This window comes from Varroa destructor, unplaced genomic scaffold, assembly GCF_002443255.2.
Source record: "Varroa destructor unplaced genomic scaffold, Vdes_3.0 BEIS01000006.1, whole genome shotgun sequence".
NCBI lineage: Eukaryota > Metazoa > Arthropoda > Arachnida > Mesostigmata > Varroidae > Varroa > Varroa destructor.
The window spans coordinates 10,014,575-10,029,615 of NW_019211459.1; the positions used below are offsets into that span (position 1 = coordinate 10,014,575).

Sequence of the window (15,041 nt, forward strand, 5' to 3'; positions counted from 1 at the left end):
TATCGAATGAAAAAATAACCCTTATTTAGTCCATCCACTTTTAAAACATACAAACTTTTGAAAGCCATTACAATTAGCACTAAATATTTTTTGGGCCAGCCACCTCAACACCCAAATGACGTACACTAGATAAGCCGATTCTTCTTAGCTAACCCTGTGACTTCCTGCATCATGTTCCTGCTTATGTCTTGTTCCCAGACACACTTGTTCAGCCAAAATTTCAAAATTGCCCGCGCAGCCCACACCTATCGGTCAAATTGCGCGTTAACCGTTCCCTCATCACGTAAATCAGTCGAAAATTGCCCGCTCATTCGAACATCGATTTCTGGCTGGTAATAGATGTCGTACTAGTCGTGATACATGCATCCAGCCGTCTTCGATATGTTCCGCGGGCTTCCTGCTGGTCCCGCTGCTTCCGTTCGTTCTATCTAGATACTGTGTCTCTATATATTTGGGTGTGTATGTATGCGTATTTCGTCAGGTCGGCTGGATGCTCTCCGTGTTGTCGCTTGTTTTGTAAGTTGGGTGCGTGCTATTGCTACTGCTGCTGTTGGTGGTCCGAAAAGGTTTATCATATATTTGATGTCTTGTTCATTTTTATCGTTTTACCGGCTGCCCGTGGTTGCCCGACTGCTGGCTCAGAGTGTTGGTGCCCAATACAGGAACTTCGTTTGCTGACGCTGGTGTTCGGCATTATTGCCAGCCATCGCAGCCTGGAGGAATTCAATGCCAGCAGGAAAGTCAATGTGCAATGTTGGCTACTGTGGCCACTTGTCACCGTTCAAAGTTTGAAATTTGTGAGTGAACCTGTGGCAGGCAAACGCTCGAAGGGTTGGTGTGCCAAGTGTGTGGAGAAGGGCGGAGGAGCCCTTGCAGGCTCTTCGAAACCTAACAACCATGGGTCTCGTTTGGAGCAAGCTGTGGAGTCTCTTCTCCAAGGAAGGTATGTATCGTCCGAACGTATTCCAAACTGAATGGAATTGTTCGCTACCTTTGTACGGTCATAGAAAAGACAAGTCATATTATGGTGGTAAATACTGGGTGCCATCCGTTATATAACAAATAGAAGCGTTTTTTTTTTTGCAATAACTCGTAATCAAATGAATATTTTTACTGACAACACGAACGAAAAAGAATGGCGGCCGTTTTGTAGCCACACTTGTACTTTGTAGACCTCGAACAATATAGTGGTGTTAAATGAAGATCACTTGAATGACAAACAATACTTGTTAAGTGCTGCGGGACCACATGAATAAATCCGCAAGATACGCACCTATGTTTATGCACTAGCTATTGAAGACGTGGGGTATGTTGTTGACGGCACTGTTAACTGCGGCGTAAGTTTGTGCTTTGCACAATATTTGTCAATCGATATCGCTACAACTGTAATAGTAATAGAAGTAGCGATCAACCCACTAAAAACGGAATAACGTAAATGACGGATACTCAGTACAGATAATTTTTTCTCTCAACTTACATACCCGACGTAAAGCTAAACTATCTGATGTTAAATTCGTCATATTTTCTCTGCGGTAATAGAGGGAACAGCTATCAATGCTTTATTTAAGCGGCTTTAAATCTCACTTAAAGGCTGCACGGCGAATATGAACCTATAAAGTTCGCTGAAATATACAGCAAAACATGCAAAATTCGTGCAAAAAGTCTGAAATAGAGCTGTGTTAGCAACAGATAGCTCTAGACGCTTATTCTTTCCGGAAAATGTGTTTTTAGGTCACGAACACTTTACTAGCTAGAATTTGCATCCCGCTATGGTAATAATTCTACTCATCGTATGCGCGGTGATCGCGTGATGACAGCCTAACTACTGACGTTAATAAAAGAGTTGCAAAATCCATTATCTTTGCTGTTGCTTTCCCATATTTTTCCATCTCCCCGCGACCCAAATATACGCCACATCTATGCTTTGTTCTTTATCACTTTAAGTTTACTTTTTGTTTGAAAACTAAGCGATGGACGGCGCAACAGGAGCAACAAGCGTTACAACAGATACAACGGTCACGATCGTCAAACTCTGCTCGTTTTTCTCCATAGTACCAAAGGCTGGTGCGGTGATGGCACCAGCTGGAGCACAACAAGCCACAATTGTGTCGCCGGTCTTGGAAAGCGAGAGCGGCCACACAAAGGTTTGGTGCGCCAGCAACGCCTGCAGAACGCATAAACTCATTCTCTGCATAGTAAGCACAAAGTCAGACCTTATAACAACGGCGTATACTGCGTTCGATTACATTTGTACTTGTAGTTGTAGCTTCGACTACGTGCAGGTCGATGCGGTGGACCGATAGAACATTGGAGTTACCGATGACGGAACTTCGAAAGCATAACAACTAGTTACATTCAACACGAAAGCTATGATACCTGTAGTCAGCGTGACTAATCATTTAGAATTGTTGTTGCTGATGGAACAGAAATGTGTTCGTCTTGACATCTGTTACTACGGATTGTAATTGATAGGTAGCTATGTTAAGTGTAAGAATTTTATTTCACAGCTTAAGTGTAGATTACTGTGTACAAAGTGGTTCAGACTAAAATTTTAGAGAGAAAAAAATATGTATATGAACTAAATTCTGTGTTGTTTGACGTGACCGCGTGATTTTGGCGGCATATTTTATTCGTATGTGTTTGTTTCCAAACGATAACTAATAAGCATCTTATGCGTAAAATACTTCGTAAAGTATTTTGATATCAAAAAAATATTAGATGTTAACAAAACGTGCTAACTAAATAATCGTCATCTTTATTTTTCAGGAAGAAGTATGTATTATAGTTTTTCATCTGATTGCTATTACTCCATAAAATATTATTAGATAGGTATACTATTTTAGCAAGTGTAGATAAAAACAAAGCTAGGGTTTTTATTCATATACCTGGAAACAGTGAAGTGTTCCTATAGACACTTTATGGCAAAACTCTACTTTTTGCACGGGAAATGATTTATTATACTGTATTTTTTTACTTTCTAATAAACTATGCAAAAATTGCATTCTTTTTTCATGAGAACCCAATTAACAACCTGTTGAAGGTCTCGCAACACAGTGCCTAGGTGTAACTAACTGTATTACGATAGCCGCAACTGTAGATTCTTACAGTCCATTTGAGAGTATGCTTTTGTCCAGCGCAATGTTCCTCAAAATCAGACTTCTGTTTTTTTACCTCGTATTGCAACTGATGATAGTTTTCTCTATAGAGAAAATATTGCTTTGTATTGCCTAATGTGTTTGGCAAACGTGCGCAACGAAATAAAACTGCTCACAGCTGTACTAACGAATTTATTTATAAATTCGTGAGCTGTGAAAGTTGTGAGCAGTTTTATAAATAAAACATTATAAAAAAACGTCCGACAGGTTTAAAATGTTGTCATTAGGCTCACTGAGAGATCATTCCTATCAACAAAAAATAGTAAATAAATTTTCATGATTCTGTAAATCTTCTGATCTGATCATACGTAAAAAGGGTTATCTTCTGTTTTTCTTTGCTTTTCTCATGGGTTCCATTCGTGTAGGAGTGATGTAGTTTAATATCAATATAAGAAACAGATCTATATGAAATGATTCAATGTATTTTCTGTAATTTTGGTTTTTCGACTTTTTTTGGTGAGCTTTTATAATGCTCATAATTGTGACTTGCACGGCCGTAAAGATGCCCATATAATTTGCATCAGACGGATAATAGAGCCAGGTCGTAAGGCATAGTTTAGCCTAGACAATAATTTTGTGTGATTCTTTTTTCCTTTTTATTTTCAAAAAGAGCATAAAGCATAGTTTTTTTTTAAAAAAAAACGAGGGTAGCCAGTACGGCCATTTTTACGCCGAAAAATTATTTTTTCGTTAATCTTATATTTTGTTTTCCACTGGTGGTAGTGTTACGAATATTTATGTATCTCGTATCTCCCATGAAGCCTTTAGTTTGATTCTCGCAAGCTATAACAAGATTACATTTCAGCTATGAATTATATTTTTCAAAAATAAAATGCAATACGATACGTTTTTGACCAGTATTAGTGTGACATGTACCTGTCTAAACTTTCGGATCAGATAAGTACCCCTACTATTTATATCTCAAAGTGCGTGCTGTGGTAGATTTTTCTATCTATAAAAGAAGCTGGAGCTCTGAGAATACGGATTTCTAACTGTAATGATTTCGATAATAAGTTGACCTATCACATTGTACTTTGCTCTGCTGTTACAGAACACAAGGTTGTAATCGTCGGTTTGAATAATGCGGGAAAAACTACAATACTCTATCAATTGTGAGTATATACCATCTAGGCAATGTATGAGCACTTCTTTTCAGTTTACTGACGCTGGAAACGAAGTAAAAAAAATCATGATGTGCTCGGTTTATGCAGTTTTTAGTTAAACATTATACGTAAAAATGGTGCAAAAGTATACGTCTTTGTGACTAATTTCAACAGATGATATACCACTGAGATAAGGCACAACAAAAGCAATACCACAATCTAAATTGTATCTTTCCCGCCTCGGCATAGTTTGATGGGTGAGGTCGTGCACACGTCACCCACGATTGGTTCCAACGTCGAAGAGGTGGTATGGAAAAATATCCATTTTATCATGTGGGACCTCGGCGGACAGGAAAGCCTTCGAGCAACATGGAATACGTACTACACGAACGCGGAGGTGAGATTGTTTTTGTGCTTTATTCATATATCATCTGACTGGCTTTATTTGTCAGAGATGAAGAGCCATAGCGATCGCTTAGTTCATGGAAGGCTTTTCCTTGAAGATATATAGAATCGGACAGATTTGTTCCCTTCAAAAGCGGCTATTAACTGTATCCCTCTTCAGATTGTCGTCAATTGCTCACAAGCGAGGGAAACATGGTCAATTAATTTTGATAACTGAGAAATTTGTTATTCTTATCATAGCTTCGCAATCGCTTTGATGTTATTTCTGTTCAATGATGGGCCCAAACACTTTGCGACAAGTATTTTTACTAAAATGTACATCTTATCCTTGTGGTCATCTACAGTTCTTGATAGTCGTCGTGGACAGCACAGATCGAGAACGAGTCCCGGTGACTCGGGAAGAACTATGGCGAATGCTTGCTCATGAAGATCTAGCCAAAGCTGCCGTATTGGTTTACGCGAATAAGCAGGACGTCAAGGGATGCTTAAGTCCAGCAGAAATCTCGCAGCAGCTCAATTTGACAGCAGTCAAGAAACACCGTTGGCAAATCCAGCCTTGCTGCGCGCTCACAGGCGAAGGGTACGATAACACAACGTGCCCCTTTTCTGCAGTTTTATGTGCAATGTTAATAAAGAAACTCATTAGGCCGTGTAGAACTGAATAAACGGCATTTCCGTCGTCCAGTAATAATTTCTTAACCCAGAGTTTCACATGTCTTTTTTTCGCTATTATAACTCTCGTACGCATCGTTTGTCTATTTTCTCCAACTTGTCGTTATCTGAATCGCGCAGAGCAAACTTAAAAAAGAACTGGGTTTAATTGCCATTCGCATAGTAAACACGACAACGAATAAAGCTGCATTCTTCGTTTTTAAGCAAGTACCGAAGCACACATGATGACTGATGCTTTTACTGTGGTTACTTTTCCGTAGTTGTTTTATGATAAGTTCAGTTGTGATTTGGTGCTTTCCGCCGTACGAAACAACTCCATTGTATAGACTGGTCAGGTCAAACCTTCACTAACGGTAGTACTGCCCATTGATTATGCGCCTTTTAATTAGCTTTGATTTTAATCAGCAAAACATTTTTTTATACTGTTGCGCAAACCACATTTAAAAGAATCTTAAATTTGACGTAATACGCTTAGTGGACTAACGCTGTGATCAACGTTAAAATTGAGTGTGTAAATCGCCACGAAAATTCTACAATAGTACGAGAAATTGTACCTTACTGTCTTGCATTACCTACGAGATGACTGAATTCTATCGAGGTACGCAAATGATCTTTCTCTGTATTAACGTATTACTGGCCTAGCTTCATTAATACATATAAATATTATCCACATATGTCTGATATAAGAACTGGCTTTTGTTTGCCGTGACTTCCACTTGTATGCTATTTCTTATTTCAGGCTGACACAAGGACTCGAGTGGATAACTGCGCAGCTAAAGTCCAAATAGAATGCTCATCATCATGTAATTTGAAAGCTTAAAATTATCGAACGATAGCCTTGATCAGGAAAATATGAAGTTAGCCGGAGAAACTCTCTTGAGTCTTAATCTTCCTGCAGCTCATGGTACTCCAGCCGTCAAACAGGGTCAGCTGACCTCTTCGAGTAACCTTAAAATAGCGCATTTTTAAGAAAAGTGCGGGTCGGCTTGAGCATCGCTGGCCAAAAATGTACTAGAACATTAGCGTAGAGCAATTTCACAGTTCTGCCAGCCCGGATTAGTGTACGAAACGAAACAAAAGCAAATTCACAGTCGCTGCAAGTTGGGAATTATGTGCGGGTAAGGCAATAGGGTGACAAACATAAGGTACAGCACAAGTTAATGTTACGAAACAGATAGGCGTCCACTGGGGTAAAAAAAGTGACGACAAATGAAGCCAACGACAAAATGCGCGGGATTAGTTATTAGGGTTGCGAGAAGCGTTGATTTGACACGACAACCCCATTCTTGTGATCTTGTAGGAATAACACAACCATTTGTTAGCTGCATAGAATATATGTAATTATTTATACTATAGTATTATTATCACTTCCAGCGTAAATGTAGAAGAATATGCGTCGCGGACATGGGAGACACGAAGAGGGAGAAAGTAAATTAAACTCTGTAGGAGAGTTTTCCTAGAAATTAAGAGTGATGATAGCAGCTGCTGCGATCTTTAGACGTACGTTTTTTTTTATTACCTGTTAATAATAATTTTCTATCACATTTTACTACGGATAGCAATATAAATATTCTAAGTAAATGCAATAAGTTACAACACATAAAAATTTGTATGACACAGTTACAATTAGTCACTACTCGAAAAATTATCCTGGCATAATTAATCAGAATGGCAGAATTCAATCGTTGTCACCATTAATAGATTCGGTTTATTCACAATCGCTAATTCTTCTCTAATAATGACAAAAAAAATATCTATTACTGTTTCCGCCTCTTGTATATTCAAATTAACTCTTTTGCCTTCGATCTGTCCTGTAAAAAATATGGACAGACAGACTAACTGCGGAAAAACAATCGTAAATCAACCCCTGAACACATATTGTACCTACAAGATTGTACTTCGACTTAGACAAAAAACGAAATAGACGTGTATCGATATAGAAGCGAAAATGATTGACCATGTTAATGTAATTATAATGCTGATGACGTGATGTTGAATAGGAGTTACGAATTTGGAGTGAAGCTGATATTGCGATATGAAACGAACCGTATGATGTATGAGGAAATTGATGAGATATAGGGGATTATATGAACGCGTATGTATCGTATATTGTATGTCTGTGCCCATGTGTCATCACAGGTGAATCTATGCCAGTGTGCGTTTAGTGGGAAAACATGCCGCTTTAACAAAAGATATTGTACATACATATACAGAAAAGGGTATGAATTATATATTCTTTGTACCGTTAAGAAATGCTGCTATAGTTAGTAATTGCCCTGAACAGAATGATGATAAGCGTATTTTTATTATAAGAGATAATGGCATAATTGTTACAAAGAGATTACGAAGAATGAATTGTGTACAGTCGAGTTGAGCGGGTGAGTAAACGAGTGACTGTTTGGATTACTCAATAACAGATAAGTGTTCATTTACAAATTTTCTATGTTGGACGTGTGTGTGTATGACGAATTTACAATGCATCGTGCCTAAATTAAATTCAAAAATGCACTCGGTGGTAACCAACAACGACCAAAAAAACCTGTCATAGGATTCTGGTTCAGAATTGATGTTGATTTTGACTGATTTGCGTCGTTGCTTCATTGGTTACTTGTAATGTTTAAGTGAGCATTGTTTAAAACGACACACCAGTATATATTGTATGGATGCATTTTCTTTTTTTTTTTCATTTACCCCTTTCTAAACCTTGTAGATGTTGTCTTACAATGTCTTGTTTACGTGCTTAACGCGAAGACTGGAGAACGCCAAGGGGACACATTTTCAACAATGAATGATTGGTCCTTTTGATTATCGGAAGACTCAAAGCTCAAAAACAGTGGTGCGTCTTCATACCTTAAGTAGGTGTAGGATTAATCCTGACTTGTGATTGACACCGCCGGTCAGTTGACCACTTACCTGCTAATGTTGTTCAGCTTTATTCCAGCATTTGATTTCAAAGTAATATAATTAAGGTGAAAGATTATACATTTTTTACATCGGATGGTGTTCATATTGAATGAAGGAAGAGTCGAATGTTTAAGAGGCAAGAGTTGGGGTCTATTAGCGATAAATTCAATATAAAATTATTATTAAACGTTATAGTTTCCTCGCACTGCATAACAGACAGACAATAGAACTGCCCCCAAATAGATAGGGTACACAAAATTAGCCGGCAAACTAGGCAGGCTGTTGGGATTATAGATGTGACCGAAACGGCGGAAAGACCACGGAATATATTACACAATCATTTAAGAAGATCCAGGGTCGCCATGTGGATCATCGTTAGGTGACTGTTAACGTATTGTTTATGGCTGATAGTAACTATTCGCTGTTCAGCAATGGAATCCGTTTCCGATTTACGGACACTTACTCGTTGTCCGGCGCGCAAGACCAAACAACCTTTGTTTAGAAATGATTTCCAATATAATTTTGGTGACAAAATTAGACATTTAGACATTCAAACGATTTCCCAGTTTCTTCTACATACATACTAGATGTTATGCGGGGATGCTGTAGTATTTTGCTTTCTTCTGCGTCTCGATATAAACCTCATACCATTGATTTTATATACGGAAGAACTCAAAAACGCTTTTGGCCTCCAATGAAGGAAACTCTTCGCGGCACGTCGTTTCAAACAGTTATCTCCTGTACGAGAAAAAACCCTGAAAATGTTTACTAAAAAAAGCTAAATTGATAACGTAAAAAATAAAAACGTGATCGTAAAGATAAATTCGTTCACATATTTGGAATGTTATGAACTGACAGCTAAGAGGGAGAAAGGCATGGATAATGTTCAATGAAAACTGAACTTATGTCAATGCCTTGTACTCACATTGTTGTTACGATAGCAATTACATGTTAGTTTGTAAATAAATACAGGAAAATAAATGGTAAAATAATTTGATGAAAGTTACTCTTGCTATTCCTGTCCATCAACGGTTTTGATTATCGTAATTTTTTTGTTCGATATCTCGGCTGTTGTGGTGTCGTCAAGGTTTAGGCTGTGACCAACGGACTTCACTTGGTTGGGACTTCACTTGGACTCACACCTTGGTTCCGGAAAAAAATAGGGCTTATACAATAGTGCAATTTAATACCAAAATGTAGAACGTTTATCTCTATTCCATGTAAAAAGTTGATTTGTTTAAAACTTAATCGAACTCATTTAGAAGGTCTTCCGAAACGCAGGTCACCCAATTCAGTCATTGTTTTATTTGCCATTAACAACTATATCAACGCTGGCTCAAATTCGTTTAGTATATTTTATCATATCCAGTACTTTTTTATGCTCGAAGCCAGCGAAATATCCGTTGCTATTGAAATTGCATGCTATAACTGGCATATGCTTCACACCTAGGGCTAAAGTAAAGGTAAAGGTTATCACAATAGGATTCAACATGATTGGTGTGGTTTTCGGGAGCTTCCTCACAAACATGAAGGGAAACTCCACCCAGTCCAAATACAAAGTACAGTTAACAGTAATTTTTCGAAATCGTAACATCGGGCATGATGTCACGTCACTATACTGTACAATATCTATAGTATTCTAAATGCCCTTTAACTTTCCGGTTAGATGAACCAAAAATAGGATTGTGTATTATATCGATGCGTGAAACAAGCTTCTATGCAACAATTCATATAAAGGACATCTGTACTTCGTAGAGCAATAAAACACCGTGCCGATTATTTTTTCATTGACAACTCGTGATCTTTCCAACAATGTCTAAACACGATATGCGCTATCGAAGCGGGATTGTTAAGATTAACGAAATTGCTATAATAAGCAAAACGGTGTGAATATTATGGCAGATTGAGCTGCTCAATAGACGAAAATACAAGGACTACCAGGAAACTGATTGAGAAACATTACGAATGGTCTGTGTAAGATCGCCGTACAATGCTGCTGGTGTCAGTAAAAATGCAAAAGGGATTGAGGCGCCCAAAAAAAGATTGCAACTACCTCGAAATGACCTTCATCGGAGTGGTTGACCGCTGGGGTTGACTATATTGCGATTAAATTATCTAATTGTAGTAACAAGCAGAGAGGAACGGCGTATGTAAAAACTGTACATTTGCAACTTTTGTTCTTGCCTTCCTATCACGACATTGTTGTTATCGTATGCGCTTATATATATCTGTAGGATTTGTAGTTTACGTTAGGTACCTTTTAGAATAAGCCCTTGCAGCCAGTAAAACCTATAGAAAGAGTGGCTTCTAACAAACTTGGATATCCTAAAAATTTGGATTGACATATAGCGGGAAAGTCTACGTGTGCCTCTATCGAATATGAGCTTGATTGCTTTACAAAAATCAGATGAAATCCACTAGAATTAGAATAATTAAGTCAAGTAGATTTCTTCCTGGTATTGATCGCATCTTACATATTTAGGTATATTTTATGACGTATGAGAAAGACGATTAGGAGCAAAATCGATTTAAAAGGAACTGTTTCTTTCGGAGCATATTCTTCATTTGTTAATTTGTTTATTCAGCAATCTTGTATTTTTTTTTCACAAAGTAATTATAATTACAGTGGTAGTTTTTGTATGTACATATTAAAGTACAGTTCAATTGCATTAATGGTCATCTACTATCTCTTGTTTTTTTTCGTTGACGTTAATTTTTTAAGCGCTTGGTTAAAATGCCTTGCCTCTACGACCACCTTCTCATTAGAATCCTTCGCTAGTTGTTCAGTGAGCGCGCTTATCGATGCCGTCTTGACTAGTGCAGCCAATTCGGCTCCTGAAAAGCCATTCGTGGCATCGGCAAGCTCGTCGAATGTTACCCCGCTTATTGGTGGCTTAGTTGCGTTTTTAGTAAGCGCTCGAATAATACTGACTCTATCGTCTCTTGACGGAAGGCCGACATGTATGACGTGATCGAGTCTACCAGGTCTCAACATCGCAGGATCAATGATATCTGGTCGATTTGTCGCAGCCAAAATAAATACTTGCTTACGCGGTTCTAGGCCGTCCATTTCGGTAAGCAGTTGGTTTACGACGCGCGATGCGGAGCCCCCACCGTCTGATGCATCTGAGCGTCTTGGACAGAGTGCGTCAAGCTCGTCGAAAAAAATTACGCAAGGTGCCGATGCTCGAGCCCGTTGGAACACTTGACGAATAGCACGTTCGCTCTCCCCTACGTACATATTAAGCAGCTCAGGACCTTTTACTGAGATAAAGTTTATACCACTTTCGTTCGCAACAGCTTTAGCTATCAGAGTCTTGCCACAGCCAGGCGGCCCATGCATGAGGATGCCAGTTGATGTGTTTAACCCGAGAGCGTCGTATTGTTCACGATGTTTAACCGCAGTCATAATATGAACTTGCAATGTTTCCCGGACATCGTTCATCGCTCCTACATCTTCCCACGTTACGTCGGGTATTGTCGCGAAACCCTCCCGTTTTGCTGAAGGCTGCACCAAGGATATCGCTTCGACAAAATCGGCCTGAAGAATACGAAGACTGTCGAGTTCCTCTTCATTCAAATCCCACTCTGCTTTGAGCGTCGAAAGGGCCTGGTCGAGTAAGATCGCAAATTTGTTATCACTACAGTTTACCTGTTCGAGCTTACTTGCTTCCATGGCCTCGGCCAAGCTATCATTTTGCTTCAATGCGTTACGCTTTTCTTCAATTGATAAAATTAACCTCTTGACAGATAAAACGGTCGCTTCTCTAGTGAGCGCTGTAAGATCTGCTCCAACAAATCCGGGTGTTAAATGAGCAATCCTATCAAAATCAAAGTTCTCCTCCAGCCGAAGGCTCCTACAAAGCACACGTAGAATACGCGACCTCGATTTTTCTGAAGGAATCCCTAAGGCAATCTCCCTATCGAATCTGCCCGCTCGTCGTAAAGCAGGATCAAGACTATCCGGTCGATTCGTAGCTCCGATCAGTAGAACCTCCTGCGGCAGTTCTCGTGAGCTCAGGTCATCAACGCACGTGAGAAGTTGGGCTACAATTCGGCGTTCCATTTCGCGTTGTGCAGTTTCACGTTTCGGCGTAACAGCATCAATTTCATCAATGAAGAACACGCATGGAGCGGCAGCGACAGCCTGCGCGAATAGGTCCCGGATGCGTTGTTCTGATTCACCCGATATCTAAAAATACACAAGGACACTCTGTGTTAAATTATAGAGTACAATTAACCAAGCAGCGGAGATTTGCAGCACGTAACTTAAACTCAAATGCGAGCAGTGCTCTACCATCGTTAGGTGGTAAACATATTCGAGTCGAGCATACGTTTAAGTGAGTTGAAAGGAAGTCGGAGCATTTCACTTTATACTATAAAACTTGTAAATTACACCACACTAAATAGATAGTAAATAGGGAATGGAGGGACAATGATATTGTACTTTTCGCCCACTTACCCCTGCTACAATTTCGGGTGCTGCAATTTTTAGTAGTGGTAGCCCAAGCTCCCCTGCGATAGCTCCAGCAAGCATGGTTTTACCACACCCTGGAGGTCCGTGCAGGAGAAACCCTCTAGGTGGTAGAACCCCCAGATGACGATAAAGTTCCGGGTGGGTCATGTGCATTAGCAAATTAACAACCTCGAGCAATTTGTCTTCCATTCCACCTACATCTGCTAACTTCATCTGTAATAAATAATAATGAAATGACCAACAAAGATTAACTGTTTAAGCTTCCGAAAGTTTTCTACGCAATTTGTAAGTAATGAACAAAAACTGAACACAACCTATACTGATTTTCGTCATGCGCTATATACTTTCCAAGTAAGATTAAAGAGATCATGATCTTGAAGTTGGGCTAAAATGCTGGCTAGAACACTCCTATCGTAAACATAATATTTGTGACCCCTAATATAGCTTTCAACAGTTCAGTACGTTTGTATGCTAAATAGATGCACTTATGGAGTTGACTCACCGTGGGGTAAGCAAGTTGAACCCCTTTATCATTTCTGCTGCTCTTTTTTTTTTTGATAGCCTGTTCCACTTCACCATCAACATGTCCGTCTCCCTCAGCAAGGCGCTTCTTGGAGTTTAGTGTCTTCGGAATAAGGTCATCTGTAGATCCCTTTGGTGTGGACGACGAATACAATTTTATCAATGAACGATTTGCCATATTACTTTCTAAAATTAAGATATTCCAAAAAAGCAATGTTAATTTTATACCAAAAAGTATATACACGTTCGAGCGTATCTGATCTATTGATTAGTCTCAAAAGGATCTGGTTGGCAACGATGTAAATCATAATTATATGTCACGTAAATCCGACAAGAAAATACCGATTCGAAGAAGGACAAAAATGCTTAGCTGAATGAAACGAAAAAACAGTTGAATTTTTAGGTTGAAACAACTGTAGAAATATACAGTAGGAATAACGTCAGCGCAGTGACGCATTTTATTGAATATACCTGTCCTATTAGCCTCAAGCATTTCTTCATCGACGTTGAGTGCTCGAAAGCAGTCAGTTATCAGATTCTTGAAAGCTGCTCTTTTTCTCCGTTCGTATTCAGGATATTTGCGTCGCAATGCATCTGCGAGGTCATCTGCGTCCAGGATATGCCCACCTGATTCGATCAATGTGGTTTTACAACGGCGTATCAATATGGGATCAACTATAAGGGAAAAGAAAACTATTAGTACGTTTGTTTTGACTGATTTTTTTTCCGTTACAACCCAGATCTCCCAATGCTAAATATGCATTAACATAATGCGGTTATAGATTTACCAGGGATACAGTCTTCATATCCCTCTTGCAGTATAATTTAAATCATCTTTCTGTTCAATGGCACACGGGTAATACTAGCGTGTCTTATATAAGTGCATAACCTCTAATAGGGGTTAACACATAATGCATTAGTAGATACACAAAAATTACAATCGTTTTGCTGTTTGTTACTTTATTCAGCAGTTTCCATTTTACACTTTAAAATATACTACGTTTTTTCTTGTCTGCTTGTCTATAGAACAACTACTGAAAAGTACCATCCCGCAGTTTTTCTTAATACGAAGCTAATTCAATTACGTGTCATTTGCATTCCTCATAATCTAAATAGAGTACCTATTACTACAAATGCTGCAATACAACCATTTTAATGGGTGACCTGATACTTTTTTTTTACTTACTCCGTTTAAGCAGCTGAAATCTTTGGGCATCTCGCGCCATTCCACGGCACAATCCCGTTTTCACTTCTAAGGACAGCTCACAAGTTAAGAACTCACAGCCTAAATATTATTTGACCGACTGAGTCCATAAAAGGAATACCCGCACAACGAGGGATAGCGGCTCTAATATCGCCTGCCACTGTATACCGACCATGTAAGAGCTCCACCGCCTCTGCTGCGATGAGCGCGCACGTGCTCAACAGAGACAAACAGGAAAAAGCTTAAGGTTGGTGATCGATATTGACCAGCTGGTCAACGAATGAACGCATTCGCATACTTGATTGTTGTCCTAGGCTGGTCAGATTCTGGAAGCGGAAGCTCTGCGATTGGCATGTATATGTTGACATGCATTGCATATATTATATAGTATGTGTATAATGGTAAACATAGAACCAGGCAGGTGCTGATGATTAAAGTAAAGCGGAAAAAGGTCGCCTTTTTCTTTTGACGCAACACCGAAATTAACCCTTTAACATTCTCATGCTTATTTTATTGTTATGAATAGCTAATTAAGAAGACAAAATAAACAAAACGAAATCGGTGTAATCACTGCTCAATGTATACAGAAATATCTTTTC

The 15,041-nt window shown here is 39.0% G+C and overlaps 2 protein-coding genes across 5 annotated transcripts; one reads left to right on the forward strand and one right to left on the reverse strand.

Moving 5' to 3' along the window:
• Nucleotides 1-278: 278 nt before the first annotated feature.
• Nucleotides 279-9,241, forward strand: Arl5 (ADP-ribosylation factor-like 5). 3 transcript variants are annotated; one of them, XM_022811115.2, is made up of 5 exons: nt 285-943; nt 4,207-4,267; nt 4,508-4,655; nt 5,008-5,243; nt 6,075-9,241. In XM_022811115.2, exons 1-5 carry the CDS (start codon nt 898-900, stop codon nt 6,121-6,123), a joined length of 540 nt encoding a protein of 179 aa, XP_022666850.1. In that variant the 5' UTR covers nt 285-897; the 3' UTR covers nt 6,124-9,241. The 3 variants fall into 3 exon arrangements, with proteins under 3 accessions (XP_022666848.1, XP_022666850.1, XP_086849453.1); XM_022811113.2 differs by lacking the exon at nt 6,075-9,241 and having other exon boundaries at nt 279-943; nt 5,008-5,368; XM_086993327.1 differs by lacking the exons at nt 285-943; nt 6,075-9,241 and adding an exon at nt 2,218-2,472 and having other exon boundaries at nt 5,008-5,368.
• Nucleotides 9,242-10,780: 1,539 nt separating this feature from the next.
• Nucleotides 10,781-14,972, reverse strand: LOC111252388 (nuclear valosin-containing protein-like). 2 transcript variants are annotated; one of them, XM_022810192.2, is made up of 5 exons: nt 14,425-14,972; nt 13,710-13,865; nt 13,219-13,424; nt 12,702-12,929; nt 10,781-12,431 (listed from the first exon to the last, which is right to left on the reverse strand). In XM_022810192.2, exons 1-5 carry the CDS (start codon nt 14,462-14,464, stop codon nt 10,923-10,925), a joined length of 2,139 nt encoding a protein of 712 aa, XP_022665927.1. In that variant the 5' UTR covers nt 14,465-14,972; the 3' UTR covers nt 10,781-10,922. The 2 variants fall into 2 exon arrangements, with proteins under 2 accessions (XP_022665927.1, XP_022665926.1); XM_022810191.2 differs by having other exon boundaries at nt 13,710-13,913.
• Nucleotides 14,973-15,041: the final 69 nt, after the last annotated feature.

What these genes read in the sequence shown, in the direction of transcription:
- Arl5 (XM_022811113.2), top strand. Translation starts at nt 898, where the DNA reads ATGGGTCTCGTTTGGAGCAAGCTGTGGAGTCTCTTCTCCAAGGAAG. An exon ending in GAGTCTCTTCTCCAAGGAAG is followed by an intron (nt 944 to 4,206) that starts GTATGTATCGTC and finishes CTGCTGTTACAG; the next exon opens with AACACAAGGTTGTAATCGTC. An exon ending in ACTACAATACTCTATCAATT is followed by an intron (nt 4,268 to 4,507) that starts GTGAGTATATAC and finishes GCCTCGGCATAG; the next exon opens with TTTGATGGGTGAGGTCGTGC.
- LOC111252388 (XM_022810191.2), bottom strand. Translation starts at nt 14,464, where the DNA reads ATGGCGCGAGATGCCCAAAGATTTCAGCTGCTTAAACGGA. An exon ending in ATTTCAGCTGCTTAAACGGA is followed by an intron (nt 13,914 to 14,424) that starts GTAAGTAAAAAA and finishes TTTCCCTTATAG; the next exon opens with TTGATCCCATATTGATACGC. An exon ending in CACCCGAAATTGTAGCAGGG is followed by an intron (nt 12,432 to 12,701) that starts GTAAGTGGGCGA and finishes GTGTATTTTTAG; the next exon opens with ATATCGGGTGAATCAGAACA.